This window comes from Pleurodeles waltl, chromosome 12 (genome assembly GCF_031143425.1).
Source record: "Pleurodeles waltl isolate 20211129_DDA chromosome 12, aPleWal1.hap1.20221129, whole genome shotgun sequence".
Lineage (NCBI taxonomy): Eukaryota > Metazoa > Chordata > Amphibia > Caudata > Salamandridae > Pleurodeles > Pleurodeles waltl.
In genome coordinates, this window is record NC_090451.1 from 432,663,775 (window position 1) to 432,678,220 (window position 14,446).

The window sequence follows — 14,446 nt, forward strand, 5'->3', positions numbered from 1 at the left end:
ACACAGCGATTCAAATCTGCTATTGTCTAACCTGTGCTTAAAAAGCCTAACGTTGAAGTCTCCTCTTCAGCCAACTTGCTCTCGAGTTCACAAATCTCCCAAAAACACTTGAACTCCTACTGTCAATCAACTTCCCCACTATCTTTCCACTCACAATCTACGTTTCCCGATCTGACTTCCAGGTAGTTTGCTCAATAGAAACTTCCTTCCTGCATGAACCAAATGTCATCGCTTCAGCCAACACGACCACCTATTGTCTAGCCTCATTATCCCTGACCTGGTCTGTAGTGTCTGACACACATAGGCCCTCATTCTGACCTTGGCGGTCGGCGGAGAGACGGCGGTCGGACCGCGAACAGACCGGCGGTATTAAAAATGGCATTCTGACCGCGGCGGTCACCGCCGCGACCGACCGCCACTTCCCCACTCCGACAGCCACGGCGGTCATGACCGACGGGCTGGAGTCTGCGCACTCCGGTCCGGCGGTCGACCCAAGACCGCCAACGGTATCATGACCCTGCTTACCGCCGCGGTTTCTGGCAGTCGGGAACCGCCATGCGAACCATGGCGGTAGGCACTATCGGGGCCAGGGAATTCCTTCCCTGGCACTAATAGGGGTCTCCCCCACCCCCCACTGCCCCCGAGTCCTCCCCCCACACCCTCCACCCCCCTGCCACCCCCCAGAGGTGGTACGAACCCCCTCCCCACCCCCACCCCGACATGCACATACACGCACCCCGACATGCACACACCCCCTACATGCACATATACACACCCCCTACACACACACATACACAACGGGGACACATACCCGCACACATACATGCCGACATGCGCACCCGCCGAACTACACACATTGCCCATAGGCACAGCAGCACTCCCCGCCCGCATGCACGCACTCACACACCCCCTCTACACACTCCCACGCACACCCCCATGCACGCACACATCACACAACACCCCCCCACCCCCTCCCCTCACGGACGATCAACTTACCTTGTGCGTTGGTCCTCCGGGAGGTGACAGGAGCCATGGGGAGGTGACCGCCAACAGAAGACCGCCAACAGAAGACCGCCACACAGAAATGTGGGTCGTGATTCTGTGGGCGGTGTTCTGCTGGCGTGGCGGTGGAGGTTGACCAGTCTCCACTTTCCCGCCGACCGCCAGTGTGGCTGCTGGCGGTTTTCCGGCGGTACGCTCCCAGCGGTCAGAATGCGCACAGCGGCATACCGCCGCGGTCGGCGGTCTTCACCGCGGCGGTAACTCGGCGGTCTTGCGAAAAGACCGCCAAGGTCAGAATGAGGGCCATAATCATCTTTTTGATAAAAGGTTCTACTCCTAATAGCGCCACCCACTGTTGTCACATTCCATGTGCCGAACATACGTAAAATCATTCATAGGTCCCCTTTTCTACAGCCAAATCCTTAAGTAACGCTCTAGATAGGAAATAAATCGCTCACTCCCACGGTGCCTTTATAGGACATCTACATTGGTAAATGTGCCAGCTGGACAAAGGCATACACTGTGTGATGCCAACGTGGTTCAGTCTTTGCATTTGCACTCCAAATTCTGTTTACAGGCACCAACTAGGTTGGTTTTTCCATTGGGCCTTCACGAATGGCCTGGATTTTACCCACGTTCGGAGTTACCGATCCAGGGTGGTATTGGTATCTCTGGGGAAGTGAAAAATGTGAACCCTTAGATTCCCCTTACACATTGACAATTGCCAGGGGAACTTTCTGGGTCCATGTCCCCCAGTAACTCCTCATTTATGCCTTGATTATAACAGAGATTTCTTTGCCTGAAAATAAAGAGATCTACGGAAACAAAATAGTTTTCAGAATCCGATTGGGCTGGTAGCTGCTGTTACCAGTCCTGCAGGAATCAAGGGGCCACTCATAATGCGGGCCTTGATCTTGAAGGTAATCCACTTCCCACTCGAATATAGCTCATACAAGCCCTTGCTTACTATATTATTGCACTCAGCTCATACCACTGAACCAACCAGGCTGCTTTAAGAGTCAGGTACTCAGGAAATTGCAACCCCCTCTACCTGTCTTCCCAATATACTTAGCATGATATCCCTCCCCTTTTTTAAGCCCGCACTAAGAACTTACCCCGTTTGACTCAAACATCAAGTTCACTGGTGACTTCCCAACAACCACTCAACACTATGCCAAGACTGCAACAGCAGCTGTTCCACGTCATAAGAGACGCTAAATGCATAATGTACATGTCATGTACATGTCGTAGCGTATTAAATAAATGCACTGTTACAAACCAGTTAACAACACAGCACTTTATTTAAACCTGTTGATTTTGTTCCCTGGCTTGTCCACAGGTAATATAATATGTCACCCCAGAAGGGCCACCTTAGTCTGCATCTAACACATTTTGGCGATGTTCTCACCTAATTGCCACCACAGCAGGCAGATCCTGTCCTTGACAGGAGTAACTGTCTGACCACATTGCAGAATGTGCCTTTCACAGACACTTGTATGTTTTTGTGTTCATCTACTTAGGCAGGCATCCCAACTCTGGAACGTCCACATCCAGCATCTGTGGGCAAATTTGCTCATTTCCAAGCTTACAACATACTCGTGTCATTTTATGTGTGAATAAAAACATCTAAGCGTGACTGGTTTGTGAATAACAAACATAAGTTTACAGTGATAGTTGTGCACTTGGTTTCAACAAACGTGCGCAAATACCTTTGTGAATAAGGCCCTATGGCATTGCGCACCAGGGGCCATATTTATGACCGGATTTGCGTCACTCTTGCACCAGGCAATGTGGTGCAAGAGTGACACAAACCTGAAGTGAGATTTATGAAGCCACCTTGCGTGGCCCTGTGTGGCTTCATAAATCTCGAGTATTATAAATCAGCACAAATCGCTGTCTTACATTAATGTGTGCCAGAAAGGCAGCATGGGTGTTTCCAAAAAAACAGACATGGAATTTGGTGCATTCCCAGATTTACAAGAACTTATAAACCTGGGAATACAAGTAAAAGATAGAAGAGGCATACCGAGGAGAAATATGTTTATTTCTCCTCGTTTGACCTCTTTCTATGTGTGCTGCATTCTGCAACACACATAGAAAGAGTAAAAAGCCACTCATGGAGGTTTTTGTGCAGGAAGGTGCCACTTCCTGCACAAAATCAATCCTGCATGCAATACAGGCACCCTTGCAATGTAGTGCACAGGTGCCTGCGTTGGTGCTAGGCAGCCTAAAGGATGCGAGCGCAGGGGGAAAGGAGAGGAATGTGCAGCATTCTTTTAAATACCGGACATTCCTGCCCTTTCCCTGTGATGTAGGGCTGTGCAGCAAGGTGACGTGCTGCGCTGCCCTGCGCCACAAAGCTCATAAATATGGGCCCAACTGTTTACAATGCCTCGTATTTCTGACACAAATGGGGATTACTTGATTTATACATCCATATCGCCAATGCTGTTGCCTCTTCAACACTTTTTTGCAAAGAAAATTGCCACCACCTAGAAGCGGATAGTAGCACCCTGTGCAAAATCTGATACAAGGGCATAAACAAGTTCAAATGCTATTCACACATTTTTTGCACTTACCCACAGATCTAAATGGCCCACTAGTGTCTCCCAAATTGCTAAATGTTATCAATCAAAGCAACATTCTTGGATTACCTGTGTTTCTATAGATGCTAGCACAATATGCCATATTTCGTCTTATTTTGCCACAAAAAAAGTATTTTACCTGATACCTGCTCCTTCACATTGACCCAACTGCAGCCTGATGTCAACTCTGTTGGAGAGGTGCCTTCAAGAGTACAGTAATGTGGACTCCTACGCCCATAAGTGCTTTCACTGATTTGCACTACTTCTCCAGAACCACATTGTACGGTTGCATTGTAATAATCACAAGCAATCGTTTGCCCTGATTCTAAAATAAAAGGAAAAAAGGAGAAAATGGTATTGTTATATTAACAATAGGCAGGATACTGAAAAATAAAGGTTAGATTGACATTATAGGGAGGTGAAAATGTCAGTTAAATGTATCATTTTAAACTAAAAAAGACTAAAATTCACACATTATAGTTTACTGAACTAACTAGAACTTGTGGCCCCTGCATACCCACTGCTATCATCAATTATGTAATTTTTGATGTTATCACAGATGTTATCAAGACATCAACGTCCTTTCCTACGCCAATGTCATGCAACTCATTCTCTCCCTCACGGACAAGAAGCCTAGCACCTGGATCAACATCAATGCCTACATCATTAAAATCAACCACTGGATGCAGACTGTTTGAAGCTGAACACCAAAAATCATGATCTTCGGGAGGAGGACTTCACTTGGTGGCCAACAAAGCTAGGACTGTCACCCAACCACGCCAAGAATCGTAGGCTTGTCATCAACAGCAAACTCAACAAGACTGCCCAAGTCATTGCTGTCATCTTCTTGTGCATTCATACCCTGAAGATGCTGAGAAAGATTTTCAATTGGCTCCTAATCAGCACCCCATGCTGAAGCCAGGCCCTATGCCCACCTACCCATAGGTGGCCAAACCCCCCCCCACCCCCCCACGGATACCCACCCCACATTTTTTTTTTTGTAATCCATTTTCCCAGTACTCAGGAGCCCCATGGGACAGTGGTGGCCTCTCCAACTTTTTCTTAATAATTTTGAGCCCAGAGGTGGTCTCTCTGGGACTGCTCCACAAGGATGCTGGATCAGAGTATAACTAGTTTTTTTCAGACAACTTTTCAGGATAAAGAACCAAGTCCCCGAGTCCTTTAATGGCTGCAGTAACATTACTTTTTATGTTTTGGCCTGCCAATCAGGGTGCTCACTCTGCAAAAGCCCCGCCAGGCAATCAGATGACTTCAACCATTGAATTTCAGCTCAATTGTCCAAATATCTATACATTTTGAACCTTGAACTCCCAAAACCTACTGAACAAATTCTGGGTAAAGATCTAGCTGTCTGCCACATTTGGTGTAATTCTGTTCAGCCATTTTGGCTGTAGCTCTAACTTAAATTCCCTATGGAAACAGCATGGGGAAGTTGTTTTTGGAAACCCCTCTTTTTTCTGGACCTCTGCTTGATTGATCACTCTTAAATTTCCAGGAAGGAGCTAAGAGGAATGAACTTTTTTTGGAAAGTTTCCTGAAAATTCATGAAATGACACTAAAGTTAGTAGAAAAATGAAAAATCAATTTTCTTTGGCAACTAGATCCTAACTATTACTACACAGTGGGCTGCAGGGTGAATAGGACTGAAAAATAGAATTGCACCACGAGAATTACATGAAAGATTGAACTTGGCACTTATGGAAAGCAACTAAGAGAGGCATCTATCATTTAAGCAAACGAGGATAGCTGGTCTATGATGTTTAATTGGTTGAAATAGTGATTAATTTATCAAACAGGGAAGTTCAGGAGTCCAAAGTTTTTCTTTGGAGCGAGCAACTACTGCTGTTGAATGCTAGACTTTTCGACTACCATGTCTGCCTAGTCTTGATTCCACCACTCTTTCCTCCACCATCCTACATTTGCGGTCTCCTTATCGCTATGGCTCAAAGTGTGATAGTGAAAAGCAAATCTTGGTTTTGAAAATGAACTGCTGAGTTACAGCCCTCCCACAGCCTGCCTGCAACCATCTGCATAAATTAAGCAGGGTGAAAAGTAATTGTTAATCATAATAATGGTTATTGTCTCTAGCTACCTTTTTCCTGGAAATCACGTTTTGGTCAGCCTGACAGACATTGATCCCTATTATTTGCTTAAAAGTTTGCCTGTAGTATACTAGCATCTTCCACCTCAAAGATTTGGTCCCTAAACCCGCCAAAAATAAAATGCAGGCCACAAACACATGTAATACAGCTTTGAGTCCATTAGGGGAGTTGGTTGTGTTGTGCCCCTTCCATTTTTACCCCTGACTCTTAGGGACATATTTATGGAAAAGTGGTGCATCATTCATGATGTTCCACTTTTCTAGCGCCCCGTTGCGTGCCCCTCATGACACCATGTGTACTCCATGTTTACAATACGGCGCACCATGGGGGGTTGTGTCCACATTAACATCATATTTATGGCACTTTGCTGGATTAGCGACATAAATTATGGAACTAATGCAGCAAAGCACAGGGAGGCCCATTGTTTTCAAAGGGAGCCTCATCTTAACACCTGCCTTAGGCAGGCATTAATAATGACACTAAGCTGGCGCAGTGAAATCTAGTATGTTTCATTGCACCTTTTTATTCAGCCTTCCCTATGTGGGAATGCCCCCCTTGCATATATTATGTTTGGCGCAGGCATAATGTGGCACAAGTGTTTACAAAACAAAACCACTTTGTAAATATGGCTCGGGGGAAATGCCACCTTAACGCCACATCTGCAAAAAAAGAATGACTCAAATGTGGCACAAATATGCTCCTTAGTTTCACTTCTGCCTTTCCCTAACAAGGCTAAAGGCCACCTATAGTTTAAGCCACCTTTGGCATATGTTGTTCTGAGAACATCCAGCAGGGTTCGGAATAAATGCTTTGCAGAAGTGACAGGACACTTTTGCAGCCTCATTTGCCCTAAATGGCCAGTGCAAAATTAAATTTACACTAACAGACCCCTAGGCTAAATACATTTGCATTCAATGAAAACTACATTTTGTACTTCAATTGCACTTCAAATTTGCCAGGTGAAAGTAGAAATTTGCTTAGTCACTGATGCAATTAATGCAAATTGGCTCTAGGTGTCAGTATAGCAGCGCCAAGCCAGTGCTTGTTCATCTCAAGTCCGGAAACTGTGAGTGGTGTTAAATTTCCCGTTTTAAAGAAGGTACAGTTAAAAGCATATTTCTTTCTGTGTATTGCCCAAGATAGAGCAAATTAGCAAACTGGGACAAAAGAGATTATTTTTAAAGGTTAATGCAGCACATTGCAAAAAGAAATATTATAAAACAAGTCATCTAGAATTTGCCTCGCTTATTACACAGGTAAGTATATTTTGACAACAGGTACAGAGAATAAAAATCAAACTAACTCAAAAGCCAGTAGTCATTCTAAACAAAAAATTACAATGTCAAACACCTATACTTTTTTAAAATGTATTTTTCATGTTAGATATAGGCCAAAGTGCACAGCAACGGGAAACCACAGCTGGCCTTCTTCAAATCAAATCAGGGGCACCAGGTTACATAGTAATCGCTTGACATTTAGAATACCTGCTTGCACCCATGCTACAGATATTTTGCACTTTTGTCAAAAAAACAAAGCTAATCTTTTTGTAGCATTTCCATTATTCTTGTAATAATAAAAGGGAAAAGGATACTTTTATACATGCCTCCCGCTAGTTTTTAAAAAATAAGAAGATACTCATAATATTTCAAGTGGAAAGATTTTGACTAATCCTGCTTCGAAAAGCGTCCCAGTTTTACATTAGTATCACGACGGGAGGTAGGCCAGGGTTCATTATCTTTAATGCATATTAAAATACATGTCATTTGAAAATATTTTTTAGCTACAATCTCCATGACACATAAAAAATCAAAAACAAGCAAAAGAAGTATTAAATATGTTTAGCAATGTTTCTACAATTAATTTTCCCCATTTTGGTCCTGGTGCAAAAACCTTTTTTAATATGGAGCGCGGCAAAACATCTACTTCAGGTTAGAAAAGCTCTAAAGTAGTGTGAGATAATTTTTCCCTGTTTCTTCTGCACCAGTGCAAAGTTTCTGCAATGTGGACCTAGGTGCACAGAGGAATTTTGCATATGCAGACATGTGCTCGACTTCTGCATGCAAAATCCCGAATTGCAATGTACAATAGTGATTTCCTTTGGATTTGTGATATTTAAAATTGCCTTTTTTCTTGCAGGTGCTTAGAGCCACATGGGAAAAGTGATGGAAGGGCGTTACCCCCCTGTTGTAACACTCAAAGGTATAAATGCTTTGCAAGTGCTCCTATGGTCTCAAGACATTAAATGGTTAATGACTGCGGAGGCAGTCACTGAGCATACCCAAAGTGAAAGTTATCCGTGATACACAGGGCCTCATTTACTGAGATTTGGCACAGTGCAGCGCCACAAGCCCTTTTCCCGCGCCGCTCTGCGTCAAAACAAAATGGCATGAATGTGCCTTTTCTATAAGATACAGCGTATTCCTGTCCCTGTCCCCTGTGCTGGTGCACAAATTGCTGCCTAGCGCCAATGCAGGCATCCGGCACCCTTTTACCATGGTGCAAGGGTACCTGTGTTGCAGGGATGATTGGTTATGTGCAGGAAGGGACACTTTCCTGCAAATAAACAATCATTAATGACGTTTTCCTCTATGTGTGCTGCAGAATGCACCACACATGGAAGGAGTAAAAAACGATGAGAAATAATGTTATTTCTCCCCGTTGTGCCACTTTAACGTCACCCCTGAGGTGACGTAGGAACCTGATGCATTTCCAGACTTGTAAATCTGGGAATGCGTCAGATTACTTTGGATTCCATAGGTTTTACTGTGGGAACACCCACAGCAATACCCTTGGAACGCTCCTTTCATGCACTGTTGTGCCTGAAAGGGGTCCATATTCACAAGGCCATGGAAAGTATTGCAAGGTGGCTTTTCAGATCTTGTAAATATGGGCTGGCACACTGCGCCACCGGAGTGTAAAAAAAATGTCGCTCTGGTGGCGCAGTGTGCCGCTAGAGGCTCGTAAATGAGGCCCCCAGTTTCCACTTTGGGAAGGTCACTGGCTGCATTGGGTGTGGGACTAGACAGGGAGGAGGCAGGAATAGTTTGCATCATTGTCATCTACCCTATATCACGGAGAGTGCTTTATAGTCATTAATATTGCTTTGCAGCACTGTCGGTTTTGAGTACCTTTATAACCTGGTTGCTAGGATTCCATCACCAACCAGAGTGTGCTTTCTGTTTGCGCAGGGTCATCTGTAATGTACATGCGGGTAATATTCCATGTATGTGTTTGGTTGTAAGTCCTATTGCTTAGTGTGTGTAGGTGGAGATATTTAACATTTCATTTGGGTGCCATGTGCAGGATGAGCATGCACTGTGCCATGCTTGAGGTATGTACATGAGATAACGAAAACAGTGGTGTATTGTTAGGGTGCTCTGTAAACTGATCAAGATGTGCAGTGTTGGGTGGGTGTGGGTTTAGTGTGCTATGATTCCTCTTGAGCAGGTGTGTTTTTTTATGAAGCGAGCAGTGCTGTTATGAGCTTAGTGAGGCCAAAGCATGTGGTGCCTCGAATGTGGAAGGATGTGCCTTGTCCTGGATAATGTGCCTAGTCGGAGTATGTGATTGTTCATTATTATGGTTCCTTCTTTTGTGAGCACCAGCTATATGAAATCTCTGACCTGTATTTGCCTGTACTCTGTGTTCAGTCTATTGTGTTTTGCTGGATGGTGCCTGCGGCCTAGTGGAAGTTAGTGTTGTGTGCACAGAAAATTCTAACTACTACTCGTATTTGAATGGTGCACTCTCATGTGCAACTCCAGAAAGGGGACACAGTTTGTTGAGCTGTTTACTACTGAGAGTGCTTTTGTAAGCTTGTTGATCACCTACATGAAATATCTGAATTCTGCTGTACTGGTGTTCATAGTACGGGTTGTCTAATCTTGTGTTGAGGGATAGTTGTTGTTTGATGTGGAGTGGTATTGTGACCACCTTGATACCCAGCAATGTGATGTGTCTGTGTTGTGTTTGATGTACGTGCTAGGTGCTATGCCCAACACTGGAGGCAGTTAGAAATATATTTGTTCTGTCCACCCTCATAGCCATCTTCCTTTCACAGTATTCCACAATATGTCATCTATTCGATCCCTGAGCACCCTGAAAGAGACCAAAGTGCCAACACTTTGGGAAAGTGAAACTAGATAAAAGATCTGCCGGTCCTTGCGTGCCTTCAGGCCTACATTTACAGCCAATTACGAGGCACAGACCAATATTTCATCTCAAAATGCAGGTGCAGAAAGGTTACTAAACACCAGGGAGTTTCTCATAACCGAAGTACAAGGGGTGGGGGTGGCCTCCTCTGACATTGAGCCATGCCCCTTCCCAAAATTGCCATGATAATCTTTCTGCCTCGCCCCAGCCCAGGGGACAGATTGGTGGTATTTCCCCCACTTTACCCCCTTCCCCCACACCCAGGGTGCAAAAAGTCCACTAGACCCCGGGGATTTTATTCAGGTCTAAAACAAATGGTTCAAAAGTGAGTGTGGCCCACTTTGGCCCTGGGCCATTCTCCCACCTCAGAAGGGACATCGCAGTCTTTCTGCCTCACTGAGAGATGGCAAGGGGCTGTTTACTCTCAATCTACCCCTGATGCACTGAAAGCCCATTAGACACCAGGGACTTCGGCATGGCGGAAAATACATGTGGTAAGGACATCCCCCCTCCCCATGACATCGGACCATGCCCCCACCTCAAAAGGGACCATACAGTCCACACCCCTCCCCCATAGGGACCAATAAGGTGTTTTCTCTGATTCATCCCTAGTCTGACCACTGGGGGTTCAAAGCTCACTAGACACCAATGATTTTATTTTTTGGCAAAAAATAGGTGGAGATGTCCCCCAGGGGTGAATTGGAGTTTTCTCCTAATCTCAATGCTGTGGGAAAAAGGCCACTGGATGCTAGGGATGTTTTTAAAGAAATAATGAGGTGAGGTCTGACCTGACATCAGGCCACACATCAACCCCGAAAGTGCTAAAGTGCTTCTACCTGGTGACTAAAGCATCACCACACCATGGCAAGGGAGAGGAAACTTCAATTGCTTTTACTGTAGTTTTTACCTGGGGTAGCACAGTGGGGGAAATCTCAATTTATTCTCACTTGTCAAGCTGAATGGCAGCACTATTGGGCACAGGGTCTGCTGGTAACCAGTGAAACCTGCTAGACACAATCATTTCTGAAAACTAAACACTCATGGAGACCGGGATGGTGTGACTTGTGTGGCTCCCACTAAGTTATTTCATCTACAATACTGTTCAAAGCTCAAACACATTTACCTCACATTTTTAGTGGGAATGTTCTGGCAGCTGCAGGGATCCAAAAAATTCCTATCACTTACTGTTCTCACATTTCCAATGATTACAACGGTACCCATGTTTGGTGTTAGAGATTTTGTGGATCTCTGGAGATTTCGGGACTTTCTTTTACAGAAATGTAGGAAAAATGTGTTTTTGTAGCCAACGTCTGTGCTTTGCAGGGTGTTTTGGATATAAGAGGGTTGCGGGATCCATGCATGCCACACCCTTCTAGACTCCAGTGGTTGTCTACTTTTCAGAGATTTTCTGGGATTGGTAGGTTTCTGAGCCCAGGCCCCAAATTCACAGCTACCCATATTGCCAAGAAGGGTTGATTTTGATTGGGAACATTTGATCTTTCCTCAATGCGTTTTGGGGCATTTCCTGTCAAGCACTAGGCCCAACCACACAGTTGCTATACTGTTTTTATCAGAAAAAGTGTGGGAACACAGCATAGTAGAACATTTGTTATTATCAATTGGATGTCTTTCCATTGTTTGCTCCCTAATATAAGCCAATGCATAATAAGAAACACTTCATGGAAAATGCCCTCTGAATTACATGACAGAATGTGTAATCCCAATGCCAGAGGTGTACACATAATAATTGGTCCCAAACTCTGTGTCTTGTGTGCCTTAAAAAAATATATACCCATTTTTCCTTCATTAGATTTTACAGTATGATTTGCTCCATGGTTGGTACACAATAAAAATCACTACAAGCTGCAGCTCAGTTGCCTCTGGGCGTTGCATGTTTATGAACAACCAACAAAAACTATATATGTCAGTGATCAGAAGGGCCTTACAAATGTGAAGGTGTGTCACTTGTGTAACTTGTCCAGTAGGGAAAAAATATAGATTAGAATGTTGTCACAATTGCTATTCTTCTCCTAATTATTTCAATTATTTTGTAAATTCAGTGATTAGTTTCCTTGGGAAAACCATGAGCAATATACAGAAAAGACAGCTTGTTGAATTTTAAACTGCACCTAATTTAGTTTTGAGAAACGTAAGGTATTTCAGATTCACATGTCACTTATAGGTTTCACATCTGTTTTCATGTCAAACTGCATGTAGACTGACATCACACAGTAGTAAAAATGGGCTACCAATGAGAAAAATGCAAAAACTGTGGTTAACAAAATGTTTTGTTCACAAGTATGCTTGTTCTTGGGAGCAGGGAAGATGGTTTATCTTAACACAACAAACCTTTCCGTGATGCCATTTTCAGAAGAAAATCATATGCTTTGTTGCACAACTTTTTTTTCCCATTTTTACAACTCCAGCCCAAATTGGGGGAATTTTCAGGTTTCCCCCAGGGAAATTCACTCACAATCCCTGGGTACATTTAGAATCTCCAAGATGTGGGGAAAAAGGAAGCAAATTTGACCTGGATACCTTGTGTGAAAATGTTACATAGACTTAAGTGCAAACTGCCTCAAATACCAAAAAAAAGAACTAAAAATTGGGGAAGGCTGAGGACCCAAGCAGTCAAGTGACTATAGATCTGGCAAATACGTTCCAGTAATAGTTGTTATAGAATGCTGCTAAAGGCAACAAGAAATCTACACAAATGACAGCTTGCTGAAATTAAAATTGTATCTAATTTTCAGAAAAGTATAGCTTTTCAGATTCTCTTATGAGTTTTACACCTGTTTTCACCACAAACTGCATGAATACTGAAAATAAGAAAATGGACTACTACTTATAAAAATGAAAAAACTGTGGTTGAAAAGTATTTATTTACAGATGTGCTTGTTTCTGGAAGCTGGAAAGATGGTGACCTCAGCACTACAAACCTTTCCTTTCTGTTTTCAGAAAGAGAAAATCATATGCTCTCTCGCCCAACACTTTTTGCCCATTCCAAAAAAAAAACATATTTAGCTATATTTTGGTTAATTTTTCAGTTCACCCAGGGGAATCCACAATACATGGGTACCTTTAGAAACTGCAAGATGTGGGAAACAATTTATCAAATTTGACTTGAATACCTTGTGTGGTAAAAACTTACAAAGGCTAACGTGCGAACTGCCCCAAATTGCCAAAAAAGGACTCAACACCAGGGGAGGGACCTTAGCAGTCAAGTGGTTGAAGATCTTGCAAATAAGTTCCAGGTATAGTCCTTCAAAATCTAAAGAATGCAACTGAAGATTTAATAGATTTAGCTTTTTTAAACACTCCTGAAATAACTATGACACTAGCAGACTGAGCTCCCTCCTTCTGGGAAGGCAATCTTTGCTCTTCCAGCATCTTTTCTCTCCATCATGTTATGTGCTGCATAGAGTAGATGCTGATACTTTACTTTTAGTCTCTGGTAATCTTTCTAGAGGTTTCTGAATACTCTCATGTGTCAGGAGATCTAGGACTGTCACTGGGAATTGTGCAAGCAAGAGTGAGGGAGGTAAGAGCATACTCATTGTGAGGTACTGTACTGTAATGAGTGTGACTGCAGATATCTGCACAGTGCCATCCTCACTATTTGTAAAAGAAAGGAGGGGGCAGAGAAAGAGAACCAGAATGAGGGATGGAAAGAGGGAGGGGTGGAAGCAGGTTGAGAAAGAAAAAGAGCGAGAAAGAGTGAAATAGAGAGACAAAGAGAGCGCATAAGAAAAAATAGATATGGTTGAAAAGATGGCATGCTAATGCTCACAAAAGGAATGATATGCTTCACTTACCAAACTCACAGATGAAATAGAACTCTTGACTGCAGTTCTCAGTGGCTCCCCAGCTATAGCCATAGCTCTGCAAGATGTAGCCACATTTGGCGGATGCCTGGGGGAGTTCATTGCGGTGCCACTTGCTATAACTTATATTTGAGCCGTCCAGCCAAACCAGGGAACCTTTGGAAGAAAACACATTCGTTTTAGGAACACCACTTCATTTTTCTAAAGAATCTCACAGTTCTTTATTGCTCTTCACTAAATGAGACTGAGGGGCCTGATTCGAAGTCTGGCGGTCCGAATACTGCCAGACTTGCGGTGGAGATCAGACCACTGCAGCCGTGGCAGTCCAACCACCATATTACAAGATTGGCAGTCGCTGCCGCCAAAAGACCGCCATCTCCACCAGGATCTCTGATCCCAACAGGATGACTGCGGTTGTGTTTGTAATCAGCTATGGTGGCGCTGAAGTCAGCGCTGCCATGCAAATTACAACCATGTTCTCTGTCAGCCTTTTCATGGAAGTTTAAACAGGTTGGTGGAGAACAAGTGCAGGGGGGCCCCTCCCCATCACCGTCGGAATGCACACTGTCTGCTGAGCATACAGTGTGCATTCTGAGGGTGCTAGGGGGCCCCATGTGCGACAGCATTGGACTTGGCTCCATGTGGATCCGAGTCCAACGCAGCTGCACATTTCCACTGGGCTTGCCTTTTTGTCCGGCAGCCCAGTGGAAAACTCATAATTGGGCCTTTAGGGAGACTGCCAGCTCTGCGGCAGTCTCAT

The 14,446-nt window shown here is 44.0% G+C and overlaps 1 protein-coding gene across 1 annotated transcript in view; it reads right to left on the minus strand.

The window, feature by feature from the left end:
- LOC138267136 (polycystin-1-like protein 2) overlaps nucleotides 1-14,446 on the minus strand; it is an 835,832-nt gene that overhangs the window by 754,507 nt on the left and 66,879 nt on the right. Inside the window, exons 2-3 of the mRNA XM_069215990.1 lie at nucleotides 13,678-13,842; nucleotides 3,727-3,912 (exon numbers count right to left, since the gene is read on the minus strand). Coding sequence (XP_069072091.1) covers nucleotides 3,727-3,912; nucleotides 13,678-13,842 — 351 coding nt within the window. The remainder of the gene's footprint in view (nucleotides 1-3,726; nucleotides 3,913-13,677; nucleotides 13,843-14,446) is intronic.